At 32.7% G+C, this 13,838-nt stretch overlaps 1 protein-coding gene across 1 annotated transcript in view; it reads left to right on the top strand.

Annotated features, from left to right (window-relative positions):
- LOC139092684 (connectin-like) overlaps positions 1-13,838 on the top strand; it is a 62,408-nt gene that overhangs the window by 40,884 nt on the left and 7,686 nt on the right. Inside the window, exon 2 of the mRNA XM_070643200.1 lies at positions 11,297-12,418. Within this exon, the coding sequence (XP_070499301.1) occupies positions 11,540-12,418 (879 nt within the window). The 5' untranslated portion in view covers positions 11,297-11,539. The remainder of the gene's footprint in view (positions 1-11,296; positions 12,419-13,838) is intronic.

Raw genomic sequence — 13,838 nt, 5'->3', positions numbered from 1 at the left:
TAGACATACGCATACATACATATATATATAAATGCTATCATCAGCAACCAAATGAAAGCACAAAGAAGAGAGAACCCACAAAGCGTAAAATTATAGGGTAGCGGCTTTATTACTTTAAGAATATAAAGAAATAGCTTCTCAACTTCCTTCTTATTCTCCTCTACACCTCATCTGCTACTACATTGATAAAAAAAAAATATCTTCTTCTCTTTGTTTTGCATAATCTCGTACTTTTTTTTAAACTTTATACTTTATCTTCCTTATTGTATATCCTGTACCATGCTTATACGCATGAAAAATATATACATCTCTTACATGAAGATATACGTACATGCCACTGTAAATCAAGGTTTTAAGAGGTTTCCAATTTATTTCGTCTTCTCAGCATGCTGCAAAATCCATCAGATTTGAAAAGATTAAAAATCGATTTTTAAAAAATTTTTTACTTAATGGTGCTGCTTCATTGTGTCAATTTTGAAGAGGAGCGTGAAAGGCGGAGATGGGAAGAAAAAGAAATGGTCTAAATAAAATTGAAATTCATCGACTTTTGTAAAGATAAAAAGATTTTAGATGAGCTTAGTTCTAAATGTTTTTTTAAAAGGGTTGATGGTTCAGACAGATCTCATGCTGTTCTTATATGAAACAATAATGCATCTAAAGGGTTAATGCATTTGATGTTTCGAAAAATGTTTTTTGAAGGCAAAACAACTCTTAGCTCTTACATCTTACTGATGCTATTTATATGAATTTAAGGCACATGAGATTAAAACCTTGACCTTCGTTACATGCTGGTTGTTAGGCAAAGTGACTCTGTGGTATAGGGCTGCATGTGACATAATATCTAACTGTTATGTCACGAGTGGACGAAAATATGTTATAACTAGTTAGAACCTAGTTGATGCACAGTTAATGACTAGTTCTAACTGTCCACCCGTAACAACTACTCTTAAGCAGCAAAGAATTTAGATCTGTACCAAAAATATCATAATATCATACCTAGATTGCTATGTATTAGGAGAATTTTAAGACATGACACGAAATGTTCTTCATTTTCCAAACTTTTAATGAAGTGCAAAAAACAACATTGTTTTAATTCATTAGCTTTTCCGGCAGTAGCGCAATCAATAGTGATTCATACCCCATTTTAAGCTATAAATTCTAAGAAGACTAACGAAGTTTATATGTTCTTGGAAGGCAAACTACAAAAATTCGTCGCTTGGGTTCAGATTTAGTGAAATCCAGAAACAGACCAGACTCACTGTCAAGGTTCATCATTTCTCGCTATTACTAGACTGAGTGTATTCCGAGATTATCATAGAAATGCTTGCATTAATTGATTCATCCCCGAGTTCAAAACTTGGCATAATGTCTAGTCAATAACTAGATCCACGGTCGACTAATGATATATTTTCCGGAACATTCCAAAGGAAATGTCATCAGTGAACCGTAGGTTTAGGTATTTATGTAGACATTGAATGTCAAGTTGTCCACTCGTTCTTATCGAATCAGCGCATTTTTGTCCCACTGTATGAAATATTAAAAAAACGAGAATGTTCACCCAAAAGTTCTTAAAAGAGATTAGTAACCTGATTTGTGTCATTTATGATTGACCCTAAATAAATTCTTCCAACTTCACCTGCTCTAATGCAAAAATGTCGTCAAATATTTCACAATTGAAACTTAAAAAATTCAATCCAATTTCACAAAAGTAACATCGTCATTTGAAAGTAATTTTGATCAAGCAGCTCTTTCCGGAATAAAATTGAGAGTAAAGTAGAGCACAATAAAGATAAATTTATGTGCCGATTCAACCCCTCCAATACAATTTCTTTTTCTCATCGACACCATCATCATACTGTAAATTTGTTTCCCTTAAAGAAGCTAATGAAATTAAATAAATGAAGAAATGAGAAAGAGAAACCTTAACATATCTTATGAAGAGGGGAAGGAAGGAAGATGAAACTTGAGAGTTTTTTGATGACGGCGATGGAAAAATTTAATCCTGAATTTTTAATTTTCTCAACTTTTCTTTCAATTTTCCATGGAACATGACTATTCGTTTCCGTTTTATAGCATGGAAACTGCACTGAAAAAAAATTAGACGTAATCAAATATGTAAATGGTTTTTACATTTATATATATTATTTTCATAGACGGGATAGGGATAGGGCAGGGGTGGACAACCTTTTGTTCTTCGCGGCACAATTTAGTTCTTAGCCTTGACTGAAATCGCACATGGCATACGGTTTATAGCATTTCAAGACAATTTGATGGTGTGCCGCGATACAAAGGTTGTCCATCACTGGGATAGGGTGTAAGGATGTAAAAAAGTTCTTTTCATACTTTTTATTTTTTTGTTCCTTTTTATTTTATTTTTCTCCTATCCGTAATCAAATAGAAAATCGATCCATTGATTTTTCGGTTTTAATGGAGCATAAACTGCAATATAATTTCCCTTTCCTTAATGCTTCATCTAAATGTATTGTATAAGCTATAGAACAAGAGAAGAAAAGAGAGAACTGAAATTGCTTCAGGCATTTGAATTGATGTAGTTCAAAGCTAGAAAAGGCATTAAAACTTCAATCAATCAAAAAAGAGTTCTTTATAAGCACGAAATCGAAAAAAAAAGAATTCTTTTATGAAAGACTTTTAGCCTTTAACAAACAAGTCATTGAAGGGAGTAAAGTAGACGTATAAATGTGAGCAGAGTTGTGAATGAATGGATGTTATTGGTACAAAGAAAAGTGATGAAAAAGTTTCAAGGATTTTTTTTTTCAGCTAAAAGAAGAATTTGATGAAAGTTTTCGGGACTGTCAGTGATGCTCGGTAATTGATCAAGCTTGTTGAAACTTTATAAATGATTGCTTTGTTTAGGCTGAAAAATCTTGAAAAAGAATCTACAAATGTTTAAATTTGTTCATTTATTTTCCTTTTTTTTTTGTAGATGGGAAATTATTCTTAAATTAGTCATTTGACTCGCGACTCTGCAAGCGACCGACTCAAATAAGAAAAGTTTTGTCACTTCTCCGTCAAGTTTCTGTCATGGATACATTAATTAGTACTTGAAAGAAGGTATGCCATGGAGTCTTTAACTATACGTTGAGCATACAAGCTTAAATGGTCATGACCATGAGCATGCTCGATCAATATAATTGAGTATGTTTCCTGTCTGTTCGGGAGCTGAGAAGGAACTATTCTAATTTGTATTGCTCATGACTATTCAACCAGTTAAAGTTTGTTGGATAAATGCAGTATTTTATTAAGGCGAGCTGGTAAAACTAGAGCAAGAAGTCGACTTTTCATTACAAAATCCATATTGACTTCTGTGAAAATCAACTAAAACTGCTCAAAAGAGCAGTCACGTAAATTTTGGAAACTTAAGTACCGTATACCAAAATTCGGGTTTCATCCGATTTCCACAAGTCGGTAAATTGATCCAAAATCTAACACAAAGCTGAAGTAGCTATGGCATGATGTACCGTTTATGCCTAATTTGGGACCAAGCTAGAGTCATGGCGGTTAAAGCCAAAATCCTACAGAAACTTGTTGACGTCATTGAAGACATTGTGACAGTTATATGACACTCTTAAATAATGAAATTTCATACTCGAGCTAATCTATTCACAATTCCAACTCTGACAATGTTTATGTATATTCACGCCAGGTTTTCATATTTGCTCTTTTTCTCAGCCGCTTTCACGTGGCTGTTTCACTTTGTTCTCATTCTTATTGCAATATTTACCAAAGAAAATAAAAACACTTCCTTCCGCAGATTTTTTTCTCAACAAATCAGACCCAATTTGTTTGTATAAGCATATACACGTTTAACTTAGAGTGTAAACTTTCTAATAATAAATTCCTTCGTACTTTTTTTTGGTGTGCCGCTCGATTTGTTATTTCTTCATAGCACTGTTTGGCACACGAAAAAAACGTGTTCCTACATTTTATTATTTTTTTTTTTTTCTTTTCTTTAAGAATGTAAATTTGTAAAGTTTTTCCACATATATTCACAAAAAACTTTCCATCTTTCTTGCTCCCTTTTGGGTGAGATATAAAAAGCTTAAAATGGAAAACTTGTAAATCAAATCTTTACGTACTTTTGTAGAATATGGTAAAAGTTTTGAACAGTAGAAAATAATTTTTTTTTGGTATGTGCTTTATTTCGTTAACCAAACTTCAATGTGAAAAAATAGCGATGTGGTTATTATCGTATTCTCAACACAGGAAGGTAAATCTTCTGAAAAAAAAAAGTTCCTCCGTACTTAGTTTCACGCCTCTTACTCCTTCAAGAATTTATATTCAATAAAATGTTTGTAAAAAGAAGGAACGAGCAAAATTTGTAAGAGAAATTCTTAAGAAGCTTTAATTATGCTGATGATTTATTTTTAAAATGAACTCAACAATATTTGAATATTAACTGTTAAGCATAATTTTCTTTCTTTTTTGCATTGTGTTCTTAAATTAAGTAACTTTGAGAATTCATGAATAATAAATTTTTATTTCTTCAATGCAAGAATGCTTCGCTGTTATATGCTTGTACTGTACTTAAATTGTGGTAATTAAAAACTCATTGTTGAGAAAAAATGATAGCTGAAGTTTGGGAAAAGCTTGGGTTTCTCTCAGTTTTAGAATATTTTGTGGTCCAAAGTGCTATATTTCACTAAGAAATCCCAACAGAGAATGAGCATATTCACCTAAAGAAGAGTTACTTGCTTCCTTGGCTGGGGCGCACGAGGGCCCATTGCCGCGCGTAGAGAATGTCTGAAGACAGCTCTATCCTTCAAAACCTACTGCCAGTTCGAGATATTAAAGACTCTATCGTACTTTTCAACACATACAATCCAGGAATTCTTCGGTCATCCTCGCGATCTCTTGCCATCCACAAATTGTATACAAAGTACACTAAGTATACTAAGTACTAAAGAAGTGTACTCATAAGTATATTCAATCAATTTAATTAGCATGCTCCTTATATGTTCGGGGGAACCGCTAGAAACAGCTTTTTAAGAGATGCAATCCCTGTGACGACTTGAAACAATTTTCTAGGAATTTATTTGTTGCAAATTATGTCAATGCCATCCCATCGTTTTTTGCATCGTAATGACATGTAACAAAATCATTAACCGAAATGTGCACTCCATAACAAAACTGTTAAACCCCTTTCACGCTAGAAAAGGAATACCGTGTAACCCTAGAATTGCAGATAAGACATTGCGATCGTTGTTCCTTTGTATTTCCCCCTGCTCAAAGCGTTACGTGATTTCCTAACATATTCTCTAATATTGTTTGTTTTGAGATATAATTTAATTTAAGTAGTCATAACCAGCCAGATATGATCATGCGTCATGAGTTAGTAACTTTGTTTAATGATAGAAACATTTGCAAATCAGATGCACTTCATGGTCTGATCTCTAGAAGCTTATAAACAGATTTTGATACCCAATTAGATGACGTAGATTCAAGTTGACCTATTGCTATTTACAAATAATCCTAAATGTCTTTAAATGTTACAAGAATTAAAATATCAAACGCAACATCTCACGGTTTTGATAAAAATCCATAAATCCCAAAATTAAGCACATCCTTTGCATAAACAGAAGTTTAGTCTAATTCAAAATACTCGATAATTATATCCAACCTTTTTAATAATTCCAAAACCCACATATCAACGGTTATTCTGAGGAATTAGAAATATTACAACCCTTAGCAACACTTCAACATTTAAAACAAAATTGTGTCAGTCTTTATTATGAAAACAGCATCCTACAGATGAGCAAAGTAATGACCGTTATTAAAGTATGTTACTTCAAGTGGGTAGCTTCATAAGTAATAATCGGTTTACCCAGCTTGGCCTTCACTTTGGACATATTTGAAGAAATTGTGGTGGAAATAAAATCCTCAAAATAAGACCCAGTCAAACTAGCTTTATAAAATCACCAAAAACTTTAAGAACAACAAAGTCTTCTTTATATATAGTTACCATAATACTTACCAACTTTTAGGTTGTTTCTTCTTGATTCTTGTGAAATGATTGAGATGTTAACGCCTACATTGATGCTTTTCCCCGAAATGGAAAAGATCTTAATGATAAAAATTTTAATCTGAAAAACTTTAAAATGATTACCATAGCAGGAACGGAATTAGAAAATTTGTGTATATCATATAAATAATATAAATACATGCCTGTATTCCAGAGATTGAGTATATTTATGCAAAATACAATAAACTTTAGCACTTGAGGTTTTAAAAACTTTTTTTTTATCATCTCAAGCTTTAAAATTAATGAAAAAAATTTCTGTTTAGAAAATACACACAACAATTGTGTATTAGTGGGTGGATGGTGATGTGTATAAATAAGCTGATTATTGGTAATCTTCCAACTTCAGTCTCCAGTATTTCATACTTTTAAACTTGGAGTGTATTTTCATTTTCATGAGAGCAGTAGACAGAGCATATTTTTGCTGGTTAGGAAATATTTGTAGATGCATAAACAACAAGTAGGGATTAACAATAAAGTATTAAATTTGTATTCACACCAATTGAAATTTTGAGAATTTATAAAAAGTTTTAAATGCTTTTGATGATTGCATGAGTGTATTCGAGCGATTAGGAGCTTAAAACTTTAGCTGTGCTGATCTGAGAAATCAAAGCTTCACTTCATATGCATCTCAAGGCTAATGACACTTTAATGAGTTAGTGTGCGTCACTCAGTTGAACCTTAGTTGATAGTGTGATCTGGAATCAGTCTTTTGGTGGTATAACTGCCTGGAGTCTACAAAGAAGCCGTACAAGTCGAGTCTTGAACTTATTATTGCTTTGGAAATCATTAGAACTCGTCCAAAAATCACATGCCTCCATATTGAATGCGCTAGGCTAGAGTTTTCAGTTGTGTCTTAAAGTTTGTGCAATGCTGCAGACCCACATTTTATGTCTGCATGCCTGCAGTTTTGCAAATCATTAAGTCTAGATCAACAAAAGCACTGCATCACTGAGTCACCTACGACTCACATATTATGAGTTAAGCTGCCTGAAAGTGACTTCCGTAAGATATAAAGTTGAACAACCTCTGCCTTATCTTTAAAAGATTAATCTTTAAATTCATGGAAATGTTCACCTTAAGCTTGACCGTCATAATAAGTCTGATGTCGTCTGGTGCCGTCTAATGAAAAAGACATGAAATTCTCAATGAACTTCTGAGAATCATCAGCATCCGCATCGGTCATTGCCATTATGGTCTAGTCTCAGTTCATCTCAAAATAATAGAACCCTTCTAATCTTGATTCCAAATAATTCATCTAATTCAACCAAAATTCACAAAACTCGTAACTCTCCAAAGATGCTTCTAAAAAAGCAAGAGCGAATTAATTTTAATACCCAAACATAGAGCGAGCATAATTCCTTGAAGTACATTCCAAAATCTTTTGAACTCATTACTCATATGTTAAGAGATTTACAGTGCTTTAAGAAAGTATCTGAAAGAAAAATAATAATAATAAAATGTGTAAGCTAGGAAAACAACAAGCAAATTTGCAGAAAGGAACATATTGTAAATTTCATGTTCCTTCATCTTCTTTATACTCTTTTTTTTTGTTCTGTGTATTTTCTCCATAAAATTATTACATGACATGTTAATATCATACAACATTGTTACTTATATTTATTTTGAACCATGCAAGAAGAAAACACTGATAAATATTTGAAAACTTTAACAATATGTGTCTTTCTCATGCCTTACCCCACTCCTCATCCTAGACACAAGAAAAAAAGAGAGTCTTTTCTTTGCTCATTGACTAGCTTCGGGGTTGTACAAAGGTTTTGTATTTAATCCTTGATGTAGAGTAAAGAGATCACAAAAAGATTAAAGAACGTTCGTTACCATTCGTTGCTGAAAAACAAAAAAAAAACTTTTGAATGACAGAAAGAAAAACTGAGGATGTATGTACATGAGGAAAAAGAAAGAAGAAAATGAAAATTTTTCCAATTCATGTCAAAGACAGCAAGAACTTTTATTTTTTGGAAAAAAAGGAAGATTTAGAAAAAGGAAAATGAAAAACTTTGTCCTTTTTTTCTTTCTTTTTTTAATTTTAAGGATGATGAAAAATAACAAGGCAAAGCACTTAAATTAAGAGTACGAAGGAACTTGTTGTCCTTGAAATCTTCTATTTTGATTTTAATTCAACTCAATTGAATTTAATTTTTGTGTTTGCTACGTAAATTTATCTTCATAGCAGATGAGATTTTAGCCTCGGGCAATCTTTTTGTTTTTGACGTGCTTGTCTTTTTTTTTTGTAAAATTTTTAAGTTTGATATAAACACAATGATATGAAGGATTTGTTGATGAAGTACAATTTGATTAAAAATAAGCTGATAAAGATAAAATTTTAGAAATTAAAGAAGTTAGAAGAATTTAAATCTTTGAGAATTGGATTTACATTCTTTACATGTCTTTTGGGTTTAATTATAAGAATATGAAAGATTTGAGCTGTTCTTATTCATTAACGACATTGAAAGTATTCTAGTCAATTCTAGTAAGAAGAAATAACCCATGTCCTAATAGGCAAATAGCATGCTTTCATGGGAACTACGGTACCAAGAGGTGGTCTCTTTGTTAAGGAAGGGATCAAAATGTTCCTTATGCATTAGATTAACGATCCTAAGGAATATCCATGTAATACATATGGAAATTCCGTCACGTGTCTGTCACATGGGAACCGTATCATCTGCATTTAAGTATGTAGATCACTGATACGGTGGACCTGTAGTTTGGGTTTTATAAGTGTTTCAAAATGATTTGTATGGAATACTAATATATGAAATTCCAATTTGTAATCTTTGATAAATATTGAATATTCTAAAAGGTGTCATAGTGGCTTTGTGGCAAAGTGGTTAAGTACCTAATTATGCAATACTCTGCAATCATTTGTTCGAGAAGAAATTTTTCTTATGTTCCTTTTACAAGTCATTTGTCTTAGAAACACGACTCACAGTATTGCTTTGTAGACTATAGACAGTGAAATCATCAAAGGAGGAGCTCTGATCCCACTTTAAAATATATGACTAAATGCAGAAGTCTGCCGTTAATCGTTAAGCAATTATTAACCTCGAAACGCCTTCGAATGCAGCTCTAGATGTCAATGATCTTAATATCTAATGTTTTTATTCCTGCTTCTACAAATTAAGACATTTCAATATTGAATGAGTCTATTTTGAGCTCAAAAAATGATTTAAATGACAAGTTTGAAAAACTTGCCTTAAAAAATGCAATTCTGATATCTATTTTCAAATTCAAAACTTTTTTCTAGAAAATTTGTAAAGCAATTTCCTCAAAATTCAATTTATTTTATGTATTTGATAAAATCATCAATATCGAAAAATTTCTGAATGAATTGTCAACTAAAAGGTTTACGATTATTTCTCGGAAGGCATAGGTACCAATCGGATCAATATGCCTTTGTGGTGTTAACAGATTTTCTGACACCAACACCGGCTTATCCTACGCAGGTGTTGTCTTCTGGAGAAATCTCTTATTTCAACAGAAAAAAATGAAGAATCTGAAAATTAAAAGCTTTTATAAAAACATTCAAAAGACGGAGGATTTTTTTCTGGGAGGGGGTTGTATGGAAGTGACGTCACCTAATAAGATTTGAAATGAATTGAAGCTTGATTGTCTTTTATAAGGTATTGAATTTAAATTTGACAATAAGTAAGAATGAACTTTGAAATTCTGGATCTAGTTTTTAATTACATCATTTACGAACAATCCCCACTTAAGAAAAAAAGTAGAAATGAAAACATTCTTAAATCGGAGTACGTGAATCAATAGAATATAATTAGTCGAGATGTGCTGCAATTTTAAATAGAAAAATGTATTTTTTTCTAAAGAAACCTGATTTGAGAGTAGAAGAAAAGCACTTGATAATACTATATAAAAGAACTAGAAGAGAAAGAGAAGAAGAAAAAATAAAAATAAAGTTTTAGAAAACTATGTAGAAGAAGACGAAGAAGTGGATTTACCATAAAATGCAATGAATAATGCAATGAAATTGACATAAAAAATTTTCAATTTAATCAAGATTTTCTTAAGTCTCTTGAAAAACCATAAAAATACATACTATAGAAATGGAAATGGAAAATGAAAAACTTTCACATATATATAAATGATGCACTCACAGATTTCTCTTAATTTTCCTTAATTATATTATTTTCATGACATGACTTGAAAAGATGGAAAAATTTATCATGTAGAGTTCTCTTAATTAATTAAATTAAATACTTACCACATTTGATGGCCTTGCATGGATTTTTTATTCAATATTGTTTTAAGCTCTTCTGTTCAAGTTGATTGAACACTGTGGTTTTTGGGTGATTCTGGTATCCTCAAAATGATTTTTGGTTGATCTGGAAATTTGAGCTTTTAAGAGTGATTGAGTGGAAATAAAATTGAATTCATCAGAGCCTTCAATTTCATATAAAGTTGAGTCCATTAAAAAAGGCTTTACAGTGCAAAATCCAAGTCTATTTCAAGCTCTGGTTTCGATCTCAAGAAGATTTTAATCCAAAATCCTAGAAAATTAGAATTTCAATGTCCCAACCCGAGCGACACAAATAAAGAATGTTCCGCATTAAAGCTTTAAAGGCTCTGTTAAACCGCTTTTATCAACACCATCGAAGCCGTCACTGTTTGGCGCCCATAAGGCTGTTAAATTAGCAAATTTAGCAGAGTCATTAAAGTTTCATGATGGAGCCATCTTCATTTGTGTCCCTCGGGCAATCAACACTAAATTTGCCATACTTCTGCTCAGCCACATTGTCAACCTCTTTCCATCAAAGCTCAAAATCGACATAAATTTCATCGAATTTTGTAAGCAACAGTCTCCTTGACATTACCAAAAATTCAAGTCTATATCAAGATAATCCTCAATCATGTGTCGATCTACTCTACACCTGAGCATTTAACCCCAAAAATAAGCAACCTTAAATTTCATTTATATCCTTAATAAACCAGCATTTATCCTACCAAATTGACCTCTTGCAAGGTTCTCAACCTTTTTACAAGATTCACATACAGTCAATTTTAATAAATTCCATACTGTACTCAAAATACATGACATAAAGTTTTACGAGAGATATAACTAGTTTAAGCAAAAAAAACATCATATACTGCATGCATTTCTCCTGCAACGTGCAAAAAAAGAAAGAAAAGGAAATTTTCCATTTTCAGTTTCTCTTTAAATTTATTTATGACCTAAGATTTATGATCTACATTAACACTCTCTTGTATTCTATTTTTTTGCAGATAATAACGGTAAAAGTTTTATTGTGTCAGTGTCGTGCGGGCAAAGTGAAGATATAGCGGTAAGCACAAGAAGGAAGAGATAAAAAATTGAAAGAATAAACTACATAAATAACCAAAAAGGATAGGAGCAAGAACTGCAAACTTCAAACAACAGACTAGCATATATGTTGATAAATTGAATCAAATGATAGAATTTGCAAGCTGAACGACAGTCAAAAAACGTGTGTGAGAGAAGATAGATCGATGAAAATAAAAATGGCAGCATTAAGTCACATGCTTTATACAATAATTTTACTCTATCTATGTGCTATGCCGATAGAGAGTCGTCATCGTGAACGAGATCGTAAGAAACATCGCGAGCCATCATCACTTGCATCACAGCAACATCATATTATCGAGTCAAAAGTCATGCCAATTAATTTATGTTCGAAGCAACGTGATATGAAGCTGATGTGTCATTGTACGCCTGATAATAATGACAATGGGAAAGTACATAAAGCAGAATGTTGGATATTTCGTTCTGATTTGTCAATTCGTGATCCAGATTGGACAGCATTTCATACACAAACCCAATTACAAAGTTTAGTGTTTTCAGTTCACGGTTCTGGTAATTTATCTTTCATTCCTACATCTGTCATTCAACCGTTGAAACACTTGGAGAAATTGACAATCGAATACGCTCAAATTCATGAAATATTTGGTTTCGCGTTTGGAAATTTTACACGAATACACAATATTTCACTACCAAATAATCAAATTAGAATCATCAGTGCATATGCATTTGCAAATCATATGGAGCTACAGGAGCTAAGCATATGTCGTAATGAAATTTATGAGATTGATCCGTTTGCATTTATCAACTTACCAAATTTGAGTCGTTTGAATATGGAGCGTAACCGCATCGAGATGTTACATGAGGATACATTTGAGAATCTCGATAAACTAAGTGAACTCGTATTAAGTCACAATATTATTGATGTGATAACACGTGAGACATTCAAAGGTCTCGGCAACTTATGTATACTCAAGCTTGACAACAATAAATTGAGATATTTGGGTGACAACATGTTCTCTGAACTCTGGAGTCTCATTGAATTAGATTTGGGTCACAATGTTATTGAGGTAATTTACTTTACTTATGTTTATATTTTGTATTACAACTAATTTTCAGCTGTTACTGCTAATTATGCTTTTTATTCTGTGTAATTGTATGTAATTAAGCGCACTTTTCACATTTATATTTTAATTTTTCAACATAAATGGCGGTCACACAGAAAAAAAATTGTATTTTTTTTTTAATGAAAATTAATTCCGCTACAAAATTTTGTGAGGGTTATAATTCGAGGTAATTTACGCGAAAATGGGTTTGTTTGTATGACGACTTGCTTGTGCTTTATGCGAATTAAATACATAAGCATATGGGTGGCAATGAATAGATTATGGGAAAATTTTTATAAAGAAACATTTCCATGACTGATATTTATCCTCATGAACGTATTTATGATGTGTTTTTTTCAAGGATGTACCAACTCATAAAAAATAACGCGCAAAAAAATTATTCTGATATCAAAAAAGTTTTTTTTTTTCTGATATCAGTCAAGGAAAATGAGAAGTTTGGAAGTAATTTTATGTTGAGGGCGTTCATAGTTGACGTCATCATATTTAACTTCTCATAATTCTTAATAAGAAACATTCTGTCAAGTGCCACAGATCCCAAAAGCTAAGGATTCAAAAGATCAAGACTTTCCAGTAACTCGAGATCGAAACTTCGAAGAACTTCTAGCCTCGGTCTCGTTCTCGGTCCCAAGCTCGGTCTCAGTCTCATTCTATGTCCTGGTTTTAGTTTCGGTTCCGGACTCTTTCTCGGTCTCAGTATCGTTCTCAGTTCTGATCTCGTTCTTGTTCCAGGTCTCACCGTCCGGGTCTCGTTCTTAGTCCGGGTCTTCTTCTCAGTCCGAGTCTCCTTCTGAGTCCAGGTCTCGTTCTCAGTCCGGGTCTCCTTCTCGGTCCGTAACATGTTCTCGGTTCGGGTCTCTCAGTTTAGGTCTTACTCTCGGTCCCAATCTCGTTCTCAATTTAGATCTCGCTTTCGATCCCTGTATTGATCCCGGTTCCGGTCTTGGTCCCAGTTTCGTTCTCGGTCCATATCTTGTTCTTGATGTCGGTCTCGTTTATGTCCCGGTCTCAAAACTTCACCAAAACCAATACTTCAAGCAACCCTTCCAACATCCCCGTAAAATTCAGACATCACTTATGATCGATCTCCACACAAGTAAAAATACATCTTGACATGTTTTGTACGGAATTTGATGCTGTTATTTCTGTCATTTATGGCATACATTTAAACAGTTAAGGAATGTTGAGTATATGATGTCAAATGTGACATTCTTATTGCCAACTTTGAAAATGTTCCGTGACATTTTGGACACATTTCCACAATTTGACACGCCTCATCAAAAAATAAAATTCCCGACATACACAAAAAAAAAAAAAAGAAATGTTCTCCTGCTACAAATGTTTAGTTGTTAAACACACTGTGGCA

Source organism: Chironomus tepperi, unplaced genomic scaffold, assembly GCF_022539635.2.
Source record: "Chironomus tepperi strain 1889 unplaced genomic scaffold, CSIRO-AGI_Ctep_v1 contig_16, whole genome shotgun sequence".
Classification (NCBI taxonomy): domain Eukaryota; kingdom Metazoa; phylum Arthropoda; class Insecta; order Diptera; family Chironomidae; genus Chironomus; species Chironomus tepperi.
This window is presented reverse-complemented; position numbering and strand designations above follow the sequence as displayed.